This window comes from Macaca mulatta, chromosome 5 (genome assembly GCF_049350105.2).
Source record: "Macaca mulatta isolate MMU2019108-1 chromosome 5, T2T-MMU8v2.0, whole genome shotgun sequence".
NCBI classification, from domain to species: Eukaryota; Metazoa; Chordata; class Mammalia; order Primates; family Cercopithecidae; genus Macaca; species Macaca mulatta.
In genome coordinates, this window is record NC_133410.1 from 136,921,761 (window position 1) to 136,934,342 (window position 12,582).

At 34.2% G+C, this 12,582-nt stretch overlaps 1 protein-coding gene across 17 annotated transcripts in view; it reads left to right on the plus strand.

Moving 5' to 3' along the window:
* The window catches only part of LARP1B (La ribonucleoprotein 1B), a 153,818-nt gene that overhangs the window by 94,359 nt on the left and 46,877 nt on the right, over positions 1–12,582 (plus strand). For 15 of the 17 annotated variants that reach the window (XR_001444971.3, XR_003729779.2, XR_013417293.1 and 12 more), the window contains one exon: positions 5,783–5,906. The exons of the other annotated variants lie outside the window; for them this stretch is intronic. Coding sequence is in view for 11 of the 15 variants with exons in the window: in XM_015139202.3 (XP_014994688.2) it covers positions 5,783–5,906 (124 nt within the window). In the remaining 4 variants the exon portion in view is untranslated. The remainder of the gene's footprint in view (positions 1–5,782; positions 5,907–12,582) is intronic. 17 annotated transcript variants of the gene reach the window in all.

The window sequence follows — 12,582 nt, forward strand, 5'->3', positions numbered from 1 at the left end:
TCTCAAGAGCTGGCCTCTCTAGCACAATTTGCACTAAATCAGAGACAAAATGTTTCCCATTTGTGCCGGAGGAATCCTGGCAGCCTAGAGACTTTGTAGATCCTTAGAGGTCCTCTGGAGCCCTAACCCCTTCCAGATCACTGCCACACTCTCCATTACCCTCTTCCTGTGATCCACCCAACCCTACCCCCTGACAGAAGGTGCCACTTTACCCACCTAGAGCACTAACTCTCCAGCCCCACGGCCAGCAGCAGCAGGTGATTGGACCAGGCCATTTTGCCGCCCCCTCCTGAACCGCACAGCTCAGGAGGTGCCCATGGTTTCTGTGATGAGCTGATCTGCGGATCTCAGCTTTGAGAAACCTTCAGCTCCAGGGAATCCAAGCCTCCATAGTGAGGGCAGCTGCTGTTTATTTTCCTAAAGAGAGTATTTTTATACAAACCTACCAAAATGGAATAAAAGGCTTGAAGCTTAAAATAAAAAAAGGTCTGGAAAGAGAAGGAAACCTAGAGAAATAAGGCTGACATTTGGGTCTTCATTTCCCTCAGACGCATCTGCCAGTTCCATCCTAGGCCTCAAACTTTTAGTAATAATGTCTGGTCATCAAAAAATAATCAGGAATATCAGAAGACAATATGATATGATAGAAAAAAACAAAAGAAACAACAGGAAATAGAAACAGACCCCTAGTGATCCAGAAAATAGAGTTATCAAGCAGACTTTATTTTTAGTAAGTTAAAAAATAAAAGATAAGATGGAGAATTTCAGTATAGAGCCAGAAACTTTAAAAAATAATCAAGTGGAAATTTTAGAACTGCAAAATATGATAAGTGCAATGGGTAGGCTTAATAGTAGATCAGGACAGTGAAAAGATAATTATTAAACTAGAAGATGGATCAAAAGAAAAATCTAGAGTGAAGCATTGAGCAAAAAGATGGAAAATACAGAAAAGGGTGTAAGAGACATAGTCCAACACATATCTTTGAATCCTCCAAAGGGGGAGGAGAGAGAATAAAGCATAAGTTATATTTGAAGAGATTATGGGTAAGAATTTTCCAAAACTGATGAAAGACACCAAAGGACAGATTCTAGTCCTAAAAACTTCAAAGAAGATAAATACAAAGAAAACCTCATCGAGACCATCCATATAAAACAACTGAAAACAAATAAAAGCTGGATAAAAAGGACAGATTACTTTACAAGCATTAATAGTAAGACTTACAGCTAACTTCTCAGTAGAAATAATGGAGGTGAGGGAACAAAGGGATGATGTAGTTACAGTGCCTGTAAGGGAAAATAGTGTTCAAGAATAAAGGTAAACAAATAATTGAATTGTACGCTTAAATAGGTGAATTTATGAGGTGTAAAATAAAGCTCTAAATAAACCTGTATAAAAATGAAGGTAAAATAGAGATATTATCAGAGACATGAAAACTATGAAAATTTATTTTCAGCAGATCTGCTTTAAAGAAAATACTAAAGGGAATTTTTCAGGCAGAGGAAAATGATTCCAGAAAGAAGCTTGGAGATGCAGGAAGAAATGAAGAGCAATGGGAAGGGTAAATATGTGTGTATATTTAGATAAATATTGGCAATAAACACAACAAAGCTGGTGTAACTCTATTTACTGTACCAGGCAAAGTAGGTTTTTAAGGCAAAACTTACTCAAGATATAAAGATGGATGTTTTATAATCATGACAAGTTTCATTGCCTCAGAAGATATGATAGTTCTAAATTTGTGTGCCTCTAATAATGTAGCTTCAAAATACATAAAATTTACAGGCAAATAGGTGCATTCATAATCATAGTGGGAGATTTTATAAAGAAAGGTGTAAGATGGAGCAATCAGAACCAAAAAATCAGTAAGGTTATAGAAAATGTGGATGCAGTTTAGAAAAGTCAATTCCAATTGGATTATAGTTCTGAATGTGAAACACAAAATAATAAAACTTATAGAAATAATAACTCAGTAATATTTGATTGGGGAAGATTTATTGAACAGGAAACACAGTGAAGGAAGTGATTGATAAATTGTACTACATTAAAGGACTTCTTTTCATCAAGATACTATAAGAGAATAAAAAGGCAAGTTAAAAAGTGTCAAAAGGTATTTACAACATTTTATAAAGAACTCTTACAAATCAATAAGAGAAAGACAACCCTATAGAAAAATGAGCAATAGTATTGAATAGTCACCTCAACAAAGGAAGCTATCCAAATCAGCAAATATACTCAAGGTTTTCAGCCTTATTAGTAATCAGAGAGATGCAAATTAAAGCTACAGTGAGATAACACGTATACCTACCAGGATGACTACATTAAAAACTTTTTCTGAATTTTTATTTTGAGATATTTATAGATTCACAGGAAGTTGCAAAAATTGTACACAGAGGTACTGTATACCCTCACTTCCCTTCAAATATCACATCTTGTATAACTATATATACATCTTATATAACTATAGCACAATGCTGGGCAAGGTGGCTCATGCCTGTAATTCCAGCTGTTCTGGAGGCTGAGGCGGGTGGATTGCTTGAGGCCAGGAGTTCGAGACCAGTGTGGGCAACATAGTGAGACTCCATCTCTTAAAAAAAAAATTAAAAAAAAAAAAAATAGCCTGTCATGGTGGCATGCACCTGTAGTGCCAGCTACAGGTTGAGGCAGAAAGATCAACTGGGCACAGGAGTTCAAGGCTACAGTGAGCTGTGGTCGTACCGCTGTGTTCCAGTCTGGGCAACAGAGCAAGACTCTGTCTCTAGGCGGGGGGAAAAAAAGGAAATACATTGTATAATATTAAAACCAGAAAATAGACATTTCTTATCACAAATGTATGTGTATAGTTTTGTGCCATTTTATCACCTGTAGATTCGTATAACTACCAGCACAGTCAAGACACTGAACTGTATTATTACCACAAAATTCTCCCTGTGCTCTCTAAAGTTTAGAGTCTTTAGAGTCTCACTCACCTGCCTCACCTCCACTATCCCTAACCCCTGGCAACCACGAATCTGTTCTTCATCTCTATAATTTTGTCATTTTGAGAATGTTACATGATGGAATCACACATTTCTTAGAACAGTTTTATATTCATTGCAAAATTGAGCAGAAGATAGATCTTCCATAGATCTTCTTCCCCTACACAAGCATAGCCTCCGGTATTGTCAACCTCCTGTACCACAGTGGTACATTTGTTGCAATTGATGAACCTACCTAGATGCATCATTCTCACTAAAAGTTTATGGTTTACATTAGGGTTCATTCTTGTTCAAATGGCTAAATTTTGAGACTGAAAATACCAAGCATTGGTGCAGAAGTAGATCAACAGGAACTTTAATATACTGCTAATGGGGAAATAAATAGGTACAACCACTGTGAAAAACTGGCATTTTCTACTAAGGCTAAATAAAAACCTGCTCAATTCAGCAATTCCACTCCTAAGTAAATATCCAACAAAAATTTGTGTTCCTGTTCACCAAAAGAAGTTTTTGTAAAAACGTATTTATAGGAATTCATTTGTAATAGCTGTAATCTGAGAAAGGACCCAAATGCTCATCAATAGCAGAATGGATTTCTTTAAAAATTGCAGTGTATTCATATGGTAGAATAGAGTAAGGGTAGACAGACATTTTCTGTACAGAGCTGTATAGTAAATACCTTAGACTTTGTGGGTCATACGTTGTCAGTGGTCATACGTTATCCACCTAACTCTGCAGTTGTAGCAATGAAGTAGTCATAGGCAATATGTAAACAAATGGGTGTGGTTATGTTCTAAAACAGCCATTTATAAAAACAGACTTTAGCCTTTGGGCCTGTAGTTTGCTGACCTCTGCTGTAGAGCCACAAACTGTGATTACACGCATGTACATGGATCAATCTCCTAAACATAATTTTGCATGAAAGAAACCATACGGTATAATTCAATTTTTATAAAGTTCAGAAACATGCAAAACACCTATTGTATTGAAGTCAGTGTATGAGCTATCTGGGGGGAGAAAGAGGAGATCCTGACCAGAAGGGACATGAAAAGGAAGCTTCTAGGGTGCTAGTAATTGCTTTACCTGAATGGTGATTACTTAAGTCTGTTTACCTTTGATTATTCATTGAGATGTATACTTATGATTTGTACACTTCTCATGTATGTGTGTGTGTGTGTAATACATTAATGAATTAGTTAAAAATAAAAACTAAACTAAAACATATACAACTTGTGTTTCCATCAGGGTAGAATTGTGTTATTTATCTCTGGCATGTAGTAAACATACAATAATTATTTACAGAATTGGGAGTTGCTAATAGCAAGCTCTGTAGCAAGATAAGGGACAAGAGGAGTGAGCAATGATTCTGATTTAGCCTGAAGAGCTTATTGAAAACTTTTGAGGAAGAAATGTTGATAAATATACATTTTGACATAATTAAAGATACTTTAGTGATAAAAAGATCATAATCTAAAAGGCTAACACTGGGATTTAATAAATGGTTTGAGCTGACAAGTGACTTCATCTTTGAAGACAGAAGGAAAAGATTCTTTTGTTATTAAGAGCAAGCTACTACTTGTAATGATATTTAATTTGCTTCCTATTTTAAATTTGCTTCAATCTGACAAATTCTTTGTTATGTTTTTTACTTGCTTAAACCCTCTTTGGATGTTGCCCTGTAAAGATTAATGTACCCATTAGTACCGTGTGGCATAGATGTGATATAGGGTTTTATTGGGAAAAACTTAGAAGAAATAGTAGAGTGTAAGCAGTCCCTCAAACTCCTTTTTTCTCTTACAGTTTAGGCCAGACATAGAGGGTCTTTATGCACCTGTGGCAAAGTGAACTTCCAGTAGAGAATGACCTCTACCCTCTGTAACGCTCCACACATTTGTAGGGCAGGGATGGAAACACCTAAGTGACTATGTAATAATAATTACAAAGGGGAAGCCTCCAGAACCCCAGAGTCAGAGTGGGGTCTATTCTTCCTTTGAGCTAACAACAGAGTCAGAGAGGGGTCTATACTTCCTTTGAGCTAACAACTCAAACCTACTGAGTCTCTTCGCTGCAGCTATCCAGGGCCATCCAGATTTATCTTTATCACATGCATCCATTATTATAAAACAAAGTGAAATCTTCTTGACCCAGTATTAAAGGTCTTCTAGTAGCTTTCTCCGACTTCCGCATCAGGCCTCTTTGCCACTGGTTCTACACAGATATTCTCATTCACGTAATTACTTTCTAATAAACACATTGCTTTTTCTAAGCGTCTTATCTTTGCTCACATTACCTATTTAGAATGCTTCTCCCTTTCTCTAAATTCTCATCCTTCAAGAGCTGCTTTTGTCCCATCTCTTCTGTGATGGCTTCCTGATGATCTTAATTTTTATACCAATATCGCTTTTCACGCACTGCCTAATATTATTCATTTTTATGTGTTCATTTCTTCCTTTTCATCTAACATATAAATTCCTTAATGGTAGGGAACCTGTATTAGATTACTTTGTAACTTCTGTAATACCTGGTAGTCTTGTATGTACATGCTCAACAAATAATTAATGATTAGTTTGTGTGCTCGTGTTTTTTAATTACAAAATCATCATAATATTTTAGGGTTTTATATGCTTCTTAGATTCTGAATGTTGTTATTAAGTTTAATGCTAGATTCTTTATTAGAGCATCTTTTTCACTCCATTGTGATTAATCCCTGTTTTAGAAGTTCATTTTTTTGAGGTTGCTATCAATTATTGTCTGTTGGTTACTCTGTTAGCCAGTTTAGTAATTATATTCCTCCATTCTACTTCAGCAAGAAGTTGAGAACTTTAAGAAGCTAAATCTCATTAGTAAAGAGCAGTTTGAAAACCTAACACCTGAACTTCCTTTTGAGCCAAACCAAGAAGTTCCTGTAGCACCTTCACAGTCCAGGCAAGGTATGTAAATCTGCTTTTGTGTAAGTGTCTGAATAGTATTAAAGCAGTTCTGAATTGTTTTTAAAAATTACTCCTTTTTTTTTCTTTCTTTGTGGAAAATCATTAGGTAAATGGTAAAATGCTAGAATTTTAAAACTCAACTTTTATCCTTTTGTGAACTTCTATGATCACACCAGGTTATGCTCAAAGCCAGAGGCTTACTTAGAAGTAGGCAGAATTTGTTGGTTCTTTATGTATCTGATGTGATTTTAAGATTGCTGGGAATGTTTCTCTTCCAAAAATAAAATTTTTCACCGACTCACTGATCCTAAGAATGCAATAGAGTCATTCTTTTGTTTTAAAGTCTTAGCTGTGTGTGACAGTGTAAATAAATACATTGGGAGATCCATAAATTGAATCTGACATTTCAGACAAGTATAACTGATTTCGTTATAGTCTTTTCCCGAAGGTGGTTAAAAAAAAAGATTTATAAAAAGTCACACATGGCCGGGCACGGTGGCTCAAGCCTGTAATCCCAGCACTTTGGGAGGCCGAGACGGGCGGATCACGAGGTCAGGAGATCGAGACCATCCTGGCTAACACGCTGAAACCCCGTCTCTACTAAAAATACAAAAAAAAAAAACAAAAAAACAAAAAAAAAACCCACTAGCCGGGCGAGGTGGCAGCGCCTGTAGTCCCAGGCGCTGGGGAGGCTGAGGCAGGAGAATGGCGTGAACCCGGGAGGCGGAGCTTGCAGTGAGCTGAGATCCGGCCACTGCACTCCAGCCTGGGCGACAGCGAGACTCCGTCTCAAAAAAAAAAAAAAAGAAAAAAAAAAGTCACACATATACAAAGATAGAGTGAATTTTATAATAAAACTCCCATTTTCCTGTTATACTTAATCACTCATACCCAATTTTGTTTTGTCTTGACTCCAGTCACTCCTATACCTCCCTCTGGATTATTTTGAAACAAATTCTCAATCATATGATTCATATTTTTTTATCCCTAAATATTTCTGTATGTGTCTTTAAAAAGATAAGGGCTGTATCTTTTAACACATAAATTAGCAGGACTTTATTTCTAAAATTAACAGTAATTCCTTAATGTGAAATATCTAGTTAGTGTTCAAATTTCCTCATTCATCACTTTTTTTTTTCCAGTTTCTTCAAATAGATTGCAATAGATTGATATGTCTTTTTTAGTCTACAGGTTTCTACTGTTTTTTGCCTTATAATTTATTGGTCCTTGCAATTTGGTATTTAAGAAACTGGGTTGTTTGTCCTGTAGAATTTCTCACATTCTGAATTTTGCTGATTATATCCCCATGGTTTCATTTAACCTGTTTTCTAGTCCTGAGTTATCTATGACTGTTAGTTCAGCATAGAGGCTTGATTAGATTAAGACTCAAATCTCTGTAAGCATATGTCATATGTAGTATTGAATACTATTAGGAGATACATAATGCTGTATTGTCTCTTTTTGTAATGTTAGCGGTCATTGATGATCAGTGAGTGAAGCTTTTATTTTACTAGGGGTTGCAAAATAGTGATGATTCTATTTTTAATCATTACATCTTACCTTAATAGGTAGAATACTTTTATAAAGAGAACTTTCCTCAGAATATTTATTTATTCTGAGATAGAGTTCTTACAGGAAACTGAGTCAGTGCTGAATTATTTGCTTTTGTTTACTAGTTTCAAAGTACTAGCTGGTTCCTTAACATTCTTCGCTGGTGACTAATGAAGTTTTTGTTTGTTTGTTTTTAAATGATCACTGTGAACTCATAAATACATGAGATGGGTTTCACTCTATTATAGTTATTATTATTATTGATACCTGTGCCAGTTATCAGTTTATTGACTGTTAGCTCTAAAGCCACCTTTCATTTTCTTGCTCAGTAATAATGGAGTTGGACTGTTAACTTTAATGTTTCCCACCCCACACAAGGTTGAGCCCCCACACAAGGTTGAGCTTTGTCAGTACCAGACCTGCTGCTGAGTTGGTCCTTGTTTCTAGGCCTTTTGAATAGAAAGAGCTAGGAAATTTTTTAAAGAGAAAAATATATTATGTATTCATGTTGATATTTTCTGTCTAAATTTAAGATTATAGGTTTTAATTTTAACTTCTTTGATTTTGTAGTTGTATTGCTTTTTACTTACATATAAAAAATCTTTCTTCCTAACCACAGTAACATAATTATTTATTTGCTAATCCTATGATATAATAGTTCCAGAATAACAATAACATTAAATAACAATATTATAAATACTGAAAGGTAACTTCTTTTAGAGTTCTTTAAACTTTAAACTTTTAAAAACTTCATACTTTAAAGCTTTCTTTAAGGTTCTTTGTGTGTCCCACTAGGGATGTTCAGTTAAATTGCTGGATTTTTTGTCTTGTTAAATTTGAATACTTTAAAATTGAGAATGTATGTTCCTTTGCACATCATAGAAAGCATACAAATAGCAAATAAGGAGATAAATTTGGCATTGCATGACATTAACAAAGAATTAATATCATAGAAATCTAAAACCTTAAAAATTAATGTGAAAAATGGCAAACATTAACAGAAAAAGTAGTAAATGAAACATGAACATCAGTTTCATATTTGGGAAGACCAAATGGCCAATAAATATGAAAAGCTGCTATTTTTATTGAGGTTTTCCAATTAAAACCATAGTGATACACCATATTATAACCTAGCAGTTTCATTTCAAGAGATACTGTGGCAGGCCGTTGTGACTCATGCCTAAAATCCCAACACTTTGGGAGGCCAAGGCAGGAGGATCACTTGAGCCCAGGAGTTTGAGAACAGCCTGGGCATACTGTTGCAGATGTTTACCAAGAGAATATTTGCAGTATCATTGTTCATAATAGAAAAAAGCAATTGAAAACTAAAAAATGCACAGTTATAGTAGAATGTATTATAAGATGTGGTGTATTCATACATAGGAAAAATAGGCAGCAGTGGAAAATGAAAGAACTAACGTTATACGTGACAAAATATGTTAATCTAAAAATATAGGAAAAAATAACAAAAATAAAAAATAAAAAAATAGGATGTATAAAATAAGCTAGAACAAAGAAGTTCATTCAATGTAATGCTATTACATAAAGTATAAAATTCATGGATATATGCATAGCACATAGGAGCCATGAATATAAGCAAGGAGAATTATTAATATAAAAATTTAATATATTAATTTACTCCTGAGGGTGGGGGAATCCCATCTGGAAGGTCTGCATATGTGTTTGCTAGCATCTGGAATTTATGTATTGGTCTAGTTGGTTGGTATGAGTGTGTATCAACTGTATTTTAAAATTTATATATAAATCTATTAATTTTTATTTGTGTGCTGTAATCTCTAGTTTTTAAATATATGAACAGAAAAGTATAAAAATAAAGCAAAAATTTAAAAAAGATAGAATTTGACCCAATATATTGCTATGACAGGAAATGTTGAATAGATTAATGTTCAAATTAAAAGATAATTTTAATCTTAAAATTAATTGGGCTTAAAAAATTCACTCTATGCTAGTTATATGTCATAACATATGGAAATATTAGAAAGTAAAGGATGGGAAATCATATAAAAGAATGATCCTAATAGAAAAGAGTTGGTATTGCCATTACAATATAGAATTTAAGGCATAAAGAAGGAGTTTATTTTCACTGTCTTCAGTATCTATGTTCCTATTTATTCCCTATGCCTGCTCCAAACAGGCCTCTGTCCTCCACATCCCAAACCAGATACTGATAATATCACCAGGAATCTCTATATATAAGAGGGGTCAAATCAGTCCTTATCTTACCTGACGTCAGCATTAAATCAAATTAATCGCTCTGTCCTGAAACATATTTTTACTTCCTGAACACTTATTCACTTATTCTCCTTCTGCCTCATGGAGTCTTTTTTGCTAGTTCTTCGCTGTTTCCCTAACCTCTAAAATTTGGATGCTTTAGGACCCAGTCCTCAAATTTCTCCTCTTTTGAATCCTCATTAACGTCTCGTGTAATAGCATCAAGTCTCATGGGTTTTAAAGAGCATTATTATACTAATGAGTATCAAATTAATATGTATAGACCAGACCTTCATCCTGTATTTCAGACATATATTCAACTGTATGGTTAACAGTTCTACTTGTATATTTTATAAGCATGTTAAATTTCGTATGTCCAAAATCTAAGTTCTGAATTCCCACCCCTCTCCAAGGACTTTTCCTCCTAGACTTCCACATCTCTGTAAATATTACCTCCATTTTTCCAGTTGCACAGGTCAAAACATTTCTGTGTCATTTTTGATCTGTTTGTTTTTTAAATTCCATATCTTATTTATGGGAAAGTTATATATATTTAAAAATGTATCTAGAATCTAACCACTTCTCACTTTCTCCATCTCTATCACCCTGTAAAAGTCACCATCATTTTCTCCTTGGTTAATTGTAATAAACTCCTAGCCTGTCTCCCTCCTTTCATTCTGACCACCCTACAAATATCCAGTTATATTTTTTGTTTCCTCTTAAAAATTATATATATTTAAGGTGTACAACATGATGTTTTGATATATATATATAGTGTAATGGTTACAATAGTCAAGCAAATGAACATATTATCTCACATAGTTACCTTTTTTTGTGGCAAGAGCACCTAAAGTCTCTCTTAGCAAAAATACCAAGTATAATATAATATTATTAGCTGTTGCCCTCAGGTTGTACATTAGATCTCTAGACTTATTTATCCTACATATCTACAACTTGGTATTTTTTGACCCTCATCCCACCCTTGGTAACCACTGTTTTATTATCTATGTCTATATACTTTTTTTTAAAGATTCTATGTATAAGCGACATTATGAAGTATTTTTCTTTCTGTGTTTGACTTATTTTATTTAGCATAATGTCCTCCAGTTTCATCCATATTGTAGCAAATGGCAGGATCTCCTTTTTTTAAAGGTTTAATTCTATTCTATTCTCTCTCTATATATATACACATATATATACACACACATATATATACATATATACACATATACACACACATATACATATATACACATATACGTATATATACACATATATGCATATATATACACACATATATATACACACACACACATATACATACACACACATCACCATTTCTCTGTTTATCATAAGTGGACACATACTTTAGTTGTTCCCATATCTTATATCTTGGCTATTGTGAATAATGTGGCAGTGAACATGTGAGTGCAGATAGATATCTTTCTATGGTGATGATTTCATTTCCTTTGGGTATATACCCAGAAGAGGGATTGTTGGGTCATATGGTAATTCTACTTTTAATTTCTTTACAAATCTCCATACTGTTTTCCGCAATGGCTACACCAGTGCACCTTTTCATATACATGTTGACCTTCTTATGTCTTCTTTGGAGAGATCTCTAATCAGGTCTTTTGACCATGTTTTAATTGGATTATTTGCATTCTTGCTATTGAGTTGTTTGAGTTACTTATATATTTTGGATATAACTCCTAATCAGATATGTGGTTTGCAGTATTTTTCTTATTCTGTAGGTTGTCTCTTCGCTCTGTTGACTGTTTCCTTTGCTGTGCAGAAGAAACTTTTTCATTTGGTACAATCCATTTGTTTATTTTTGCTTTCGTTGCCTGAGCTTTGTGGGTCATAATTTTTGAAAAATTGAGATGTAGTTTACATTCAGTAAGTTTCACACCATTTATGTACATCATTTTGGGAACTTTGACAGATGAATACAGTCATGTAAACACCACCTAGTCAAGTTACTGAACATTTTCATTACTCCCTGAGGATTTTTCCATGACTCTTTGTATTCAACCCAGGCCAAGTTTTTGGCAGCTTGTTTTCTATTTTCTATTCCTATAGTTTTGCCATTTCTAGAATATCATATAAGTGGAATCATATAAAATATAGCCTTTTGAGTCTGGCTCCTTTCATTTAGCATAGTGCCTTTCAGATTTATTCATGCTTTTGTGTGTTGTTTGTATTACCTTTTTACTGACAAGTAGCATTCCATTGCATGGATGTAAACAGTTTATCCACTTATTAGTTGAAGGCATATAGGTTGTTTTTCTGTTTTTGGTGATTATGAATTGAGCTGCTATGAGTATTTGTTTACAAGTTTTTATGTGAATATGTGTTTTCATTTCACTTGGGTAAATGCTTTTGAGTGGCACTGTTGGATCATACAGTAAGTATAACTTTTTAAGAAACTGTCCAACTTTTCCAAAATAGCTGTGCCATTTTATATTCTTACCAACAATATATGAGGGTTCCATTTGCTCTACATCATCACCAGCATTTAGTATTGTTAGTTAAAAAAAATTTTTTTTTGCCATCTAATAGTAGTATCTCATTGTGACTGATGCTGTTGCGTATCTTTTCATGTGCTGATTTGCCATCAGTTCATGCTTGGCAAAGTGCCTGCACAAATCTTTGGACATTTCTTTTATTGAGTTGTTTTTGTTACTGAGCTTTGAGAGTTCTTTACTCTGGATACAAGTCCTTTATTACAGATGTACATAGGTAATTTGCACATGTCTTCTCAGAACCTGGGGCTTATATTTTCATTTTTTAAGAGTATCTTTTGGGCCAGGTGCGGTGGCTCATGTCATATGGCTTGTCTTAATTAGTCTGTTTGTGTTGTAAAGTACATTGATTGGTTTTCAAATGTTGA